General features: G+C 36.1%; 1 protein-coding gene across 1 annotated transcript in view; it reads right to left on the bottom strand.

Annotated features, from left to right (window-relative positions):
• The window catches only part of SEMA3A (semaphorin 3A), a 231698-nt gene that overhangs the window by 18825 nt on the left and 198546 nt on the right, over window positions 1-14327 (bottom strand). The window contains exon 12 of the mRNA XM_015572694.1: window positions 4248-4289. Coding sequence (XP_015428180.1) covers window positions 4248-4289 — 42 coding nt within the window. The remainder of the gene's footprint in view (window positions 1-4247; window positions 4290-14327) is intronic.

Raw genomic sequence — 14327 nt, 5'->3', positions numbered from 1 at the left:
TGTGACCATTTAAAAATGGAGCAACATTAAAATTCAAATATTTGACTGAAACAGGTGAATTTTATAAGTATAAACCCAAGGGAAAATAAAGGAAGACAGTGATAGTGATAGGTCAATTATACCTAAATAAAAAAATTAAAGCCAGTAAGACAATGTAATGGTAAAATCTTCAGTTCTTTGTTCTTAGATAGCTGTTTCCACTTCTACTGCTCATCGTTTTGATGGATCGGATGGTCTGCATTGCTGTGTATTCCTGAGGCAGCGATCCTTTGCTTCTGTCTTCTGGGTGCCCACCTTGCCTGGGATGTAGTTTCAGGGCTTGCATTTGTGAGACACTTTGCTCAAAACCAAATGCGTTGTCCTTGCACTACCTCCAGGAAGATTACTTTAAACAAAACCACGAAATGAAATGACTTCTCATTTGAAATGTCATCAAAGAGGGAGATCAAGTGTACTCTGGCTGGTGCAGCAGACTTAACGCTAAGGCTCAGGCACCGCGGGCAGTGCTGCAATGGGCAGCGAGACACCTGGATTCCAGGTCTTCCCCTACACTACCTCTCTCTGTGGCCTTGGGCAACCACTTAATTTTCTAAGACTTTTCCACAAAATGTGCATGTTTAAATCTTCAAAGTATGCATCCAGATAACATGTTTTACTATGCCGTTATCCTCAATGAGTTTGGAGTTACCCAATAAGGCAGTACCAACAGATTCAGGATTTCAGCACAGTGTGAAAAGTACCTTTTACAAAATTGAGCCAATGGAGCATATCAGCTGCAAATTTATCTAAACACAAAATGAAATTAAATAAAATTATTTTGTGTTTTCTTCACATTTTACTGTAGTTGGAGTCATAGCTTCCTTTTCTTGCACTACAGGATTGAATAAACGCTATATACATACTGAAATATGTAACAGTTCTCATGGAAAAGATCTTAAAAGTCTTTTTTTTTCATTTCTTAACTATCTAAATAAAAAATAAGTTACAGAAAAGCTGATCTATGAAGCATGTGTGCTCTTTTAAATATTGCAAACTTCCTGAAAGTCAGCAATGGGTATAAATAAAATTGCATTTCCAAAAGACTTTCAAAGATGGACTACATATGTGAATAAACAAATAAGCTGAATAAAAATGGAAGTGTCTATTGGAATGAAATAAATTGTTAAGATTATAAGGAGTATTTTTATAGAAAATAATTCTGTCCTTCAAGTTAACCAACTAATTATATCTCAATACAAGAAAGGGAAAACAAAGAAATAATAAAAAATACATTAAACAAAAAAGAAAAAAGAAAAAAGGGAGCTAAGAGGAAAGAAGCAATACAACAAAAAACAAACCATAGTGGAAGCAGTTATCCTGACAAATATTGCTCATTTATTCCAGTAAGTGAAAACTGTTTATATTATACTATTCTAGTATAGTACAGAGCATACATTACAGTTGCTCAACTTTTTACTGTATTCATCTTTTATTACTATATACTGAATGATGTTATAAATCATGGCAAACTAAGAAATGAAAAAGTCATTGAGAGGAAAAAATGAAGTATTATCTCTCAGCTTTTCATTGAGAGATACTTAGGTTAAGTTTTATCTTTCTTAAAAGCATCTGCAGTGTGCAATAACAGTTGACCATAATTTGAAAAATATTAACACATAACTTAATTCACAGAATCAACTTTCCCCCCCTCCTATCCTCCATTTCTGTTTTCTAAAAGCATCATTTTTTTAAAAAAAATAAACTTACTGTTGATGTTTTATGGATATTAATTTATCCATAAAACAAGCAGACAAGGAAATAAGATTTAGATTGTATTGAAAGCAAGCAATCTCAAGGTAAATTTAAAAATGAAACAAACACATAATACCTAAACAACAATTAAATTAGTTAAAATAGGGTATTAATATCCAGAAGCATAGTTGGCATTGGTGAATAAGGACACACTGAACCATATAGTGTGGTCATAACTATTTAAAAAGCTATTGACCAAGTTGGTCAACCCATTCAAAAGACCTCTATGCTTGTCTAATAGCTTTTAAGAAGAATGAGCAAAATTCATAATCACAGATTTTTAAAAATATGACATTTGAGTAGAAAACCAGTTGTTATTATCTAAGTAATATTTAAATATATCATATCTCTTTAGAGAAAAACAGAAAAATAATACATGAGAAGAATAGAAAACTCCAAATATGGCAACTAAAATTATTGTAATAAAAACCTAAAGTTCATAAAATGGCAAAAATTAAATACAACTCAATGGCCAGCTTATATATTACAATTATTCTGCAGTACTATTAATGATTTGCAAAACCAATTATGCTATCTAAATGGAATACATGGGAGGTTTGCAGGCACCATTGAGCTTAATCCAGTCACTAGCAAGCAACCTGATGTGCTTTTTCTGCCCAATTTAACATCACCATAGGCTTTCTCACTATCCTCCTTAACAAGTTGCAGGTCATAAAGCAGGAGATGAGTCCATTTATCCAGAAAATTAGTTGTAACACTGATTATCCCTCTTGAAACTACTGCCTCACTCTTACAATTTCCAGGAGCATAAAAGAAATTGAGTCACATTTTAATGATATAGAACTCCCACTATTGGAAAATAAAGACTGGGGACATTTCTTCTATCATGGAATTTTAAACTGATACACTTTTTTGTTTGTTTATTTGTTTGTGTTTGGTGTTTTTTTTTATTTTGGTGAAATCTATTACATTTCATAGGCAATTATTGAGTTAGCTTTGACATTTTTTTAAACAGAAAGATATGTTTTACAATACTAGATACAACATAATGGAGATTGGCAATGAAACCTAGCAGAGAATAACTAACTTAACAACTCATTATGGGAAAGAATATCCCAGTCTCGATTTCATCCTGGAAATCCCCAGATTTGCTTGCCAACATTTGACAATTTTTAGATGATCAGAACAGGTGAACACATGCTTATGAAGTGTAAGATAACAGTATCAGGTCAATAATAGCTGCACTCTGAGTTTCTGTAAATATCTTGGAGGTTATCAATCTATTTTGACATGTATGTGTGGAAAGGATATACTCTGTTTTATTGGCACAGTATTTTAGTGTCTTGTACGAGGGCTAATGCATGGTCAGAGATAAGATAGTTTAGAGATAAGATTAGCCAAATGATTCTCATATTAAACTATTTGTGTGTCAGTTCTCACTGCAATGAGTGAGGGGCTCCCCAACCATTCTGCTTTTCCCCCCTCTACCAGGTTATTTACTAATTCGTTATTAATTCAACTCAATATTAAAACCTTTTAAAAATATAATTACCAGTTACATATTGGATAGAAAGGGTAGATAACATTTATGGGGAAAAGGTATTTGGTTAGCAGTTAAAATTATATTTGTTTTGTACATGTCATTTAGCATTTAGAAGTCATTTGTGTTCAAGTGTCTTGCCAAACATTCATTCAGTGTGACTGGAAAGTCTGTTAACATGCTGTCCATAACCTATGAACTCATGGAGTTTAATAACATCATTTGGCAGTGACTGTTTTGCCATTTTTCCTTCATAGTTAGCCAAAATAAATGTTTTCTCTAGACTATAATACCACTGAAAAAGTAAGTTACCTTTAAAGTCAAGATCTCCAAACATATATAGTCTAGTGCAGGGGTCCTCAAACTACGGCCTGAGCGCCACATGTGGCCCGCCGTAAACATTTATCCGGCCCACTGGGTGTTTTTGCCGCTGCTGTGTGCATAGGAATTTGTTCATAGTTTTTTTTTTTAAACTATAGTCCGGCCCTCCAACGGTCTGAGGGACAGTGAACTGGCTCCCTGTTTAAAAAGTTTGAGGACCCCTGGTCTAGTGCATACTTTTAAGCCTATAAAATGTACTTTGTTTATATATACAGATGAATTAAATTCTAAATTTATATTCTGAAATATCCACCACTGTTATTTTTAAAGGAAAGATAGTTAGATGAATAATTATTTAGTACATTATATCATAATAACCAGAAATGCTATAAGCGAAAATTTACAACAAGTAATAATCTAACAAGTATATTTATAGGACATATATGAGATTGGCCAAAACGTGAGGGCAATGAAAATATCTTTAGATTTTTTTCTACTAGCTTTTTGTAAAAACATTCTTTTCTTTTTTTTTTTTGAACAATTGTCAATTTTATGGATCATCAATATATTCATGTATTTAAAACACAAAATTAAAACAATGTAGAATACCGATTTTAATATGTAATGATATTACCTGCTTAGTGGAAAGCTCCATTGCTGAAATAGTTGTTGGTTCCTAAAGAAGGAAAAGAAAAATGTGAACTTTGGTAAATTATAAAAGTCATCAGTTAATTAAATAGAACACAAACATATGTTTTCAGAGAGAAAACTTCAGTACCCGTAAGAAGCAATATAACTGAGAAATAAGATACATTAAGGAAATTTCATAGATAAGTGTTAAATGTGTAGAACAGACAATAAGAGTGTGTTAATGTCTTTCAGCCAAAGACCATTAGGAACACACCTGCAGTTGATTAAGTTGGGTTTACTGCTCACCACAAGAAAGGATGCCATGGAATTGCTCAGTAAGTATTGAAAGAACTTACATCTTTTGGACCAGTGTTAGGTAATTTGATATAGGTTTCAAGAAAGTGGGGCTTTGCTCTGCACTGGATTCTATCAAAAAGCAGAGATAATTCTTTAATTGGGTATCTTTATAAATCTTATTTAGAAGGAGGGAAGAACAGAGTGAAGATAAAGCCATGGTTGAAAACAAGTAGCAATCATTCATATAGGTAAGATATGTGATTTGGTCATCTTTTATGGTTTGGACAATGTTTGTGTTCTTGTCTGTGTTTGGGCATAATTACAGGAAGGTCTTGCTTTCCTCTTGACTCATTGGGGTCTCAGAGCAGCCCTACCTGCTGTTGGTGTTCTGTGAAAATGTGTGCGTACGTTCAACTGGGGAACACCGGGTCCTGGCTGAAAGTGCCAGGCAACTCCTCACAACATCCGTGATGAGCTGATAACGTTAGGCTAGTTTCCAGCCATGGGGGACTGTGGGAGCTCAGTTGGGATGAAAACACTGTTAAGTGTTCTACTGCAGCCTACCAAGATGGGCTTATTACTCACTGCAATAAAGGATGCCACGGAACTTCTCAGTTAAGTGTTAGAAAGGCTTACGTCTTTTGGGCTTGTGTTAGGTGATTTGAACATATGCAGTTAGCATGAATAAATACTATTCTCTTATGTACTTAGGCCACCAAAAGGTTATTCCTCTGAACTCATTAGCTTATTCCTCTTAATGCTAGGAAGGAGATTGCTTAGGGGTTTGAGAGGCGGCTAATGAGAACAAAGCTTTGTTAGGTAGGAAGAATAATTTTAAAAGGCCTCACTGTGTAGGTGGCTGAAACTGAGCCCTAAAAAAAGTATAAAGAGCTGAACTCTGGAGCCAAACAAACAGTATGGATTCCAACAGTAACTCAAACCTGGCCATAAGGGTGATATTAGGTGAGCTATGTAACTTCTTTGTAGTTCAGTTTTCTCATCTCAGAGGTTGAGAAGATTAAATGAGTTAATACCTGCAAAGCACTCTGCAAGTGTGCTTCTCTCTCTCTCTCTCTCTCTCTCTCTCTCTCTCTCTCTCTCTCTCTCTCTCTTTCACACACACATACACACACATCCTTTTCTTGCTTTAGCCTTTCTATTTAGTGCTTATCACTATCTGGAAATACACACAAGTTCCCCCAACCTCCCAAAGCAGAATCCGAGGTAAGCTCATATCTGCAGGTGGAGAGGAGGAGTGAAGAACTAAGAATTGAGAGGAAGGAGGAAAAATAAATAAAAGGATGTGTCATTGAAGTTACCACTGAGAGAAAATCTAAGAATAATGGACAGTGACTGCCAAAACTCTCCACTGAGGTTTGTACCAGGAAAAGTATTTATTCATTCCATTACTCAGTGGATGCGCACGGGGATGTTAAATCTCCCACACTCCCAGGGGTGACTCTTGCTTGCCCTTTTGCCTGCTGTCAGACAAGTCCTGGGGCAGAAAGAGGAAGACACACAGTGGGAATTAGAGGTAGGCTGACAGGATGTGAGGAGGGTCAGCAGAAGCATCTAATATGTCTTCTTAGTTATTTGTCTGCCCTTTCAACCCCAACCCCCCACCCCAACACACAAATTTAGGACAGGAATTTTTGTTTTATTCACTGCCATATCCTAGCACCTGGGGTTGTTCCTGGCATTTATAAGTTTTTCATAAGTATTTGTTGAATGAATAAATAAGTAAATTAAGGAATAAATCCTCTACCAATTTTCTCCTTTTTCTTTTATCTTTTCTATTTGCCCAGTATAGTCTGTTCCTTCCACTGAATTTGTATATGAAATAAAGGCAGCTATCATTTAAAAAGTCCTTAATTCTGTCTGGCTAGTGTGATTTAGTTGGTTGGACATCGCCCCATGCACTGAAGGGTTCCTGGCACATGCACCCGGATTGTGGACTGGATTCCTGGTGGGGAACATGCAGGAGGCAGCTGATTGATGTTATGCTCTCTCATTGATGTTTCTCTCTTCTCCCTTCCTCTCTCTAAAAAGCTATAAAATACTTTAAAAAATAAAAAGTCCTTAATTCTTCAATCTTAGCTAGAATTTCTTTCAAAAATATTCAAAATATTCTATACTCACTGTCTCTATTTGTTCATATCCCACTCAGTGCCAGTAATCCTTCAGCCCACTGAGTCTAGTACTTACTCTAGAGAGGTTGCCTAACATTCTCAAATACAGAAATTACCAAAGAACTGATTAGCTGAATGAACACTTTCAGCCTGTCTTATTATTTCTGGACTTTGTTTAGATGGCATTATTGACCACTTATTTCTTCTAACTAATGTTTCAGTTTTCTCCCAGCCTTTGACTTGGAATTATTGAGAATTAAACATTTTTTTCTGAGCTTTACACTTGCAAGTTACAGCTAAAGGACTTATAAAACCTTGAGAAATCATCACAACAGCTTATACTTAAACAATCTTAGTGACTGATCCTGTGCACACCGTGCAGAATTTATATCACCAGAGATATTCAAACTGCAGAAAAGAAGGATCTATCAGACTGTCCACTGCTTACTTTCATTCTAAGAAAAGAAAATTTGATTCTTTCATCTAAAAATCTTCTCAGCTGACAGTCTTACAGACTCAGAAACTGGTTTAAAATTTATGTGACCATTAAACTTTGGTTTTATCTTCTGTTTCATAGGCATGCCCCTTATTAAATACCTGATTTCGTGTTTATACAATATAGGTCTCACTTTGGGAGCCCATCTGCATCACCACTTCCTGAAATGACACTCAGCAATTTAACTGAATCGACTTATTTTCAGGACTACATACTTGAGTCAACAAAATTTGAAGCAATCTACCAACTTTGCTTCTGGGATGATATAACAATTCCATATCAAGAGGATGATGCTTTGGGGATTCCCGTCCTTTCCTACTTTGGAAAAATTAGCTGATAACCTCTCTCTCTGTTCCAGTCTTGGATCCCATTCCATTGCCTGCCTTAGATCGTGCAGGGGGAGACTTCCACCTCCTGCAAAGGCAGGAGCCACAGCCCCTGTCAACAGGAAGCAGTTAATGAGGACATACTGTCCTCCCTCATCAGCCCTAAGATATTTCCCTAAAAGATTTCATGGATGGAATTTTCTGAGGGTGAAAAAAGACATACTAGTAAGCCAGGGCAAGTATGTTAGGGAAACTGAGAATGATAGTTAAACACCCAAGGAGTTTACAGGCATCTAGTAAATGGAAAAGCCTATCTTCGTAACAAGGATACTTAAGAGTACATGGTGTACACTTCTCCTCCCCAACCAGAGTATAAATACCTTAAATCATCCCAAGAAGACAGAGGGAAGCTAGGTAGACAGGGACAGGGGCCACAGGTGGCGGGGGTGGAGGAAATAAAACTGAAAATCCGAGTAGGTGAAGTTACTAAGGCACCCCACTGGGCAGGGAAGAAAGGGTGCTCGAGGGAGACATGAGCTTTAAAATGTTTAATGTTGCTGACAGGCAGCTTGCAGATAACCAATCACAAGGTAGTAAGGCATATAAACCAATCCCAAGGAATTTGTGAAGGCAACATTCTTTGAAAGAACTAATCAGGAAATAAGAAGCATATATAAAAAAGCACGTTTGTGTCCGCTTCTCTCTCTCTGGTGTGCTAGGTTCCTGGGTTGATGGCAGGAGATGTGCTCTCCTGTGCCCACGTGGCTTATGGCCATGTGGGCCTCCACACAAGGACTATTAGACTTTAATAAGCTTGGATGCTGAACTACTCCTGACTATACCATGGGAAGGAAGCCCTGGATTCTGGGCTGCTCCTGGAACCTCAGCTGCACCTTCTCCAAGACTGGTTCCTTTCAATAAACTTCAGTTCCACTAACACGACTTTAGTCTCCGATTTCGTGAGACAACGAACTTGGACTCAAAACCCCCGTATTTTGGGTTTAATCCTACCCAGGGAGACAGATAGCAGAAATCCAGTTAGTACCATTTATGCCAACCACACTCAAAGGCAGATGCAGTTAAGGCAATAAATCTCATTTTGGCACATCAACATAAAGCTGATGCATATTCTATTGAGATCCTCCCTTAGTACCTTCCCTAAACCCCAGGACTTAAAAACCCACAAGAAAGAGGACCCAGGGGCTTGCTCTCCCTCCCGGAAGCATGCGCGTGCCTTTCCCTTTCCCGTGTTCGTTACCCACAGGCATGCATCTCTCAGACTGTAAGGGTCGCCATGAGACTTGCAACCAGGAGAGCAATGGGCAGCAGCAGCTCCTCCTGGCCTAACACCTTGATCCTGTCCCCAAGAACTCCCTTTTATCTGACTTCCCAGAGAGCCACAGCAGGCCCACCTACGCTCTTTCCTCTTGCTTCTTCTGTCCTAAGCCCTTTCTTGTTTCACTGTCCCCAACTTTAATAAACATACTCTAAAATAAAAATAAAATAAAATAAAATAATAAAATAATGTAACTAAGTAAAAGACAACCTAATTGATAAATACATGGGATAAATGATTTAGAATGTAAACTAATTTTATTAGGATAATTTAACGATTCCCCATAGTTTAAATGAATGATATTAAAAATAAATATTTTCTATAGGAATTGTAAACCATAAAGACAACTATGATGAGAAGAATGGCTATCAATTTTCTCTATTCAGTGATATGATGTTTCGAATTTATAGTAGTAGCATCAAATCACAAAAATTAAGGGGACTGATTTTCACCTTATAGAAGACAAAGTTGACTACTTTATTTAGTTTTGAATAATATTGAAATCAATGAACCCAAACACTGAATTTAGGAGTGTTAAAAAGAAAAATTTTCCATAGTAACTTCTTTAATTCCAAAAGTTTCACAGGAGAAATGATTATGTGATTTTGTAAGCAGCTAACTTCAAGCAGACTTTCAAGGTGCAAGAAAAGTGTTTCTTAGAGAATTATTAACAGTTTACTATAATTGAAGTAAAAGTTAGATATATCTAAGTTCTTTAAAAATCTTAAAGAACAATGTTCTAATGAAGCTGACTAATATTCATTCATTTCATGTTCATCGAATTACATATCTACAAGGTAGATGAAAATGAATTATTTCATACATAAATTGTAAAACAAAACAATCCCAATCCACACCAAACTCACATTTCTATGACTTTAATTTATTATATATTTTTCCAGATATTTTAACCTAGCCCTTGTTAAACTTTTGCACTTGCATAGCTTTTCAACCTGCTGGTCCTGGGAGAATCTGACATAGCTCCCTGGATGCTAAGCACGTAGGCACTCCTTTAGAATAAGTTAATAGTCTAGGTTTTGGAAAGCATCAATTATGTTTTACATTTGAATGAAAATGAAAACCTTTCATTTATTTGCTCAGCTGTTCATGGAATATTGCATAAGTTGGGTTTAAAATGCATGTGTTATTGATGTAACCACCTTGCAATCCCTTGAAGTTAATAGGACTATAAATAAACCCATTGCACTAAATGTACTGCAACTCGATGTAATCCTTCACTGTCTCAAAAGTAAAACCCTCTTTGAACTGGAAAGAAAAATCCCACCTTGAGTGAAGTAAAAATCTAGATATGTCTGGCTTTTATACCTTTTGAATATTTTTAATAAGATATAGATGTGGAATTTTCAAGCATTTTAAAGGAGACTTTTATTGGTCTAACTAGTTAACAATAGCTACCATTTACTAGTAATCTTAATTTTGCTTTTTTATATATTTTATTATTGACAATATTACAGATGTCTCCCATTTCCCCTCCCTTTACCCCCTGCTACCCAGTCCCTACTCTCCTGCTCCAGGTCTTCACCCTAAAATAGCCCGTGACCATGGGCTATGCATATAAGTATACTAGGGGCCCAGTGCACGAATTTGTGCACCTTGAAATGAACTGTGGGCTGCGAGGCTGCAGTGGGCACAGGGGCAGGTCTCGGCCCATCCTCTTCGCTCCCAGTCCCCTGTCTGCTGGAAGCTCCACTCCCTTTGCCACCACTCCCACGCACTGATGGCACCAGCCCCGCTTGTACCCTCTGAGAGTGCAGAGTGATTGTGGCTGCTGCCAGTAGTGGGTTCAAGTGGGGCTGGCACCGTCAGAGGATGTGTGTGGCGGCTGCTGCCCCAATTGCCCCTCAGAAGCAGGGGGAGGTGGAGAAGCCCTCAGGGGTGATCAGTGCAGCAGGTGCGAGTGGAGCTGTAGCCAGCAGCAGGTGTGAGCGCCAGGTGGGACTGTGGCACATGGGAGCAAAGAATTTTCAGTAACCACCAGAGGCTTGCCCTGATGACAGTGACTGGTGCCCCACCTAAGTCTGGCACCCTTGCTCACCTGCTCCACCATCCCCCTGTGGCCACTGCCCGCCATGTTCCTCACTCTGCTGTCTGCTGCCAACACCCGCCATGTTCTGTGTGTACCCCCTGGTGGTCAGTGCACATCATAGCGACTTGTTGTTCGGTTGTTCCACTGTTCCATCTATTTGCATATTAGCCTTTCATTATATAGGATAAGTTCTTTGGTTTATCTCTCCTCATCCCCCAACCCGACATGGTATGTCAGTCGGTTCCATATTGCCAGGTCGTATTTTGTTGGTCAATTCATTTTGTTCATTGGATTCCACAAATAAGTGAGATCATGTTATATTTGTCTTTTGCAGATTGGCTTAATTCACTTAGCATAATAAATAATCATAATTATAAAATACTTTTAAAAATTATGAACTGAAGAAGGTGAGGATCAACTGACTGTAACCAGCATGTTCCTAGGATCACATAGTAAATATTATATAAATATAGATTTGTGATTATAATAATATTTGGAATTAAGTTTGTCTTAGTATTTTAATGTCATTTTGAATATATAATGACAATTCAAAGTCATTTCTAGAGTTGTACAACAATGTCAATTTTATTTCACTTCTTACTACCTATTAAAATTTTATTCTAAAGTGGAAATGTTATTATAGAGAAATATTCTTTTTCTATACTCTGATTGGGATGTGATTTCACCCAAATAAAAGTATCTTGGATGTAACTGAAACCACTGGAATGTTCTGTGATTAGCTAGGGTGTTTTCCTAACACCACCCTCAAGATGGTAATGGACATAGTACTGGCTGTAATTCAGGATTTCATTTGGGATTTGGTTATTCGGTCTAACAAGGACACATTATGAATATGGTTTCCTGGAGAAATTATGATAAAATTAACAGGTTGGATGACATTAAATAACTCATTTTAAAGTCTAAGAGTATCAGATACTACCATGACACTAAATTTGTTCCTTGCATATTTACCTTATCAAACTACCATCTTGCTCAGGTTAACCCTTTTTAATTTTATTTTATGTTAAATAGAATGACTCATAAGGTTCACTTCGAAATATAGACACTGTAACATTTCTCTTCTTTTTTCACTGTGTATAGCAATTGCTTTAATGTGTTGTGTTTTTTCTCCCATTGCAAAATTAAACGAAGTTTGACAGTGAAATATTCCAATTGCTAGACCACAATATATGTATGAACCTTTTCTGATAGAACAGAATGTTGGAAATAAATATTTCTCTAAACTCTGCCCCAATATGTTTTGTCTACTTGAGGACCAAAGAAATAATAATGACAATAATGCATAGCAGAGAACATAGAAGTGAACTGGAACATTTATCTATGAAAAGAGATGTGTTCTATGTTGCAAAATCTTTTTTACAAAATCATAAATACTTGTTTCCAAGCCAGCACTATATTACTTATTTACATTTAATTGTTAGAGACTGATAAACTTCCTTGTGATATCTTAAAAATTACACAAATGTCATTTAATAGTTATCATAGGTATAACTCAGTTGTGTATTTCTCTGAAAATTGCAACATTCTAACAAATCTATAGCTATTAAATATATGCGTTTGCAACCTCTCAAGATTTTGTTAGCAGTCATTTAAGATAAGAATAAATTAATCTTTATTAAACTGAATTTTTATTAATGTAGTAAAAAAATGTACCTAAGAAGAAAAATGTAAACTTAAATATCCAGAGATATGGGGAATATAAATTAGCTAGAATATAGTGTTACTATAAAATTATGCATGTTTTGATTCATAAACTCCCATAATATAATTAATAAAACAATTATTAATTTCAAAATAGCATTATATAACTTGATACAATTGTACAAGATATAACTTCACTGTAATAATAGATAATAAATTAAGTCCTTGAAACTATGGTGGAGAACATGTAAAAGTCTGCAAACTACTTAAAATCAGGGACTATGTTTTTTGTGTTCAACTCTGAACCATAAAAATTTAGCAATGTGCCAGAATCATGGTAAGTAGAATATATTTGTGTACTGTGAATAAATAAAAAATAATATATAGTAATCCTCTGTAATAAAAACCTAATATGCTAAGTGTCTGTTTGTCCAGTCAGCTGTTCAACCAACCAAAGTGTAATATGCTAATGATATGCTAAGGGTGCCCAACCACTTGCTATAATGTGCACTGACCACCAGGGGACAGACAGTTGACCAGTCGTGTGCCCTATAACTTCATTTACAACATTGGTGGCAATATTAATTTTCAATATGTAGAATTTCTATTTTTTTCTACTAGAGAGTGATATGGGATATAAACAGCAGTATAACTTGTTGCTGATCCTGGTTTATCTTCCTCGGAATTTGGCATCTCCTTTAACATGGTCTTCCTGAGAAAGACCTTAAACTCTTTACTTTCTCATATTTTATTTTTTTCATCAATACCAATTCCTTCATTTATTTAATAGATTTTGGTTGAAAACATATTTTAGGCTCTGGAAGATACAACAAAGGACACAAAACAGCAATTTATATACCCCCACTTCAGTGTCCATAATTGGTTTGCTGAATCTAGATGGATTCTATATTGCTAATACAGTCCATTAGGATAATTGTATTTTTGAATATGTAGATTAAAGTATCAATGTGTAAATACTGAAGTGAGACTTAGTGAACTATAGGAATTAGTCATCACTCTATGTCAGGCATAAATAAAATAAGGTCTAAGAATCTGATTTAAAAACTATATATATAAAAGCCTAATATGCAAAGTATCCCCTTGGGCGTTCCATAGACTGGGAGTTCGATTGCTCGCTATGACGTGAACTGACCACCAGGGGGCTGCGTGAAATGAAGGAAGGCCTTGGCCAGCAGCTGGCAGCCCCTTGGGGCCTTACCCGTGAACGAATTTCATGCACTGGGCCTCTAGTCATAATATAACTATGATAATTTTTTTTATCTGAAGGCCAGGAATTAGTAGAAAGGGCTTACTGGGAATGTGGCTTATTTTCAGTGTAGCTAAACCAAAACAATAAAATTATGTTAACAATAAAATTATGAGTACAGTATTTAGCACTGTCCTAAATGCTTTACATATAGTATCTTTATTCTAGCCTCCTTGTGAAGTAGGCATTATTCTTGCTGTTTTACTGATGGGGAATTTCAAAAGGAATTGTTAAATGTTCCTAACAAAAGTGCCATGTATCTGTGACTGAAGAACCTATATCTTTCCATTGGAACATTGTTTAGTTATTATTATAAAATGTCTATGTCATGATTTACCAGTTGTTGTTCCAATGGTAATCATAATTTTAATTGAATGAGTGTATATCAGGAGCTTGACATACTGTACTTCATTTCTTCTTTAAAATAGTGTTGAGTAGTGAGCAAGAGGCAATTTATTTTAACAAATTGATTTAGAAATATGAGGCTAAGAAATGTCTTAGGAAGACTTTGCTTTCATTTCCAA

Source organism: Myotis davidii, unplaced genomic scaffold (genome assembly GCF_000327345.1).
Source record: "Myotis davidii unplaced genomic scaffold, ASM32734v1 scaffold49, whole genome shotgun sequence".
Taxonomy (NCBI): domain Eukaryota; kingdom Metazoa; phylum Chordata; class Mammalia; order Chiroptera; family Vespertilionidae; genus Myotis; species Myotis davidii.
This window is presented reverse-complemented; position numbering and strand designations above follow the sequence as displayed.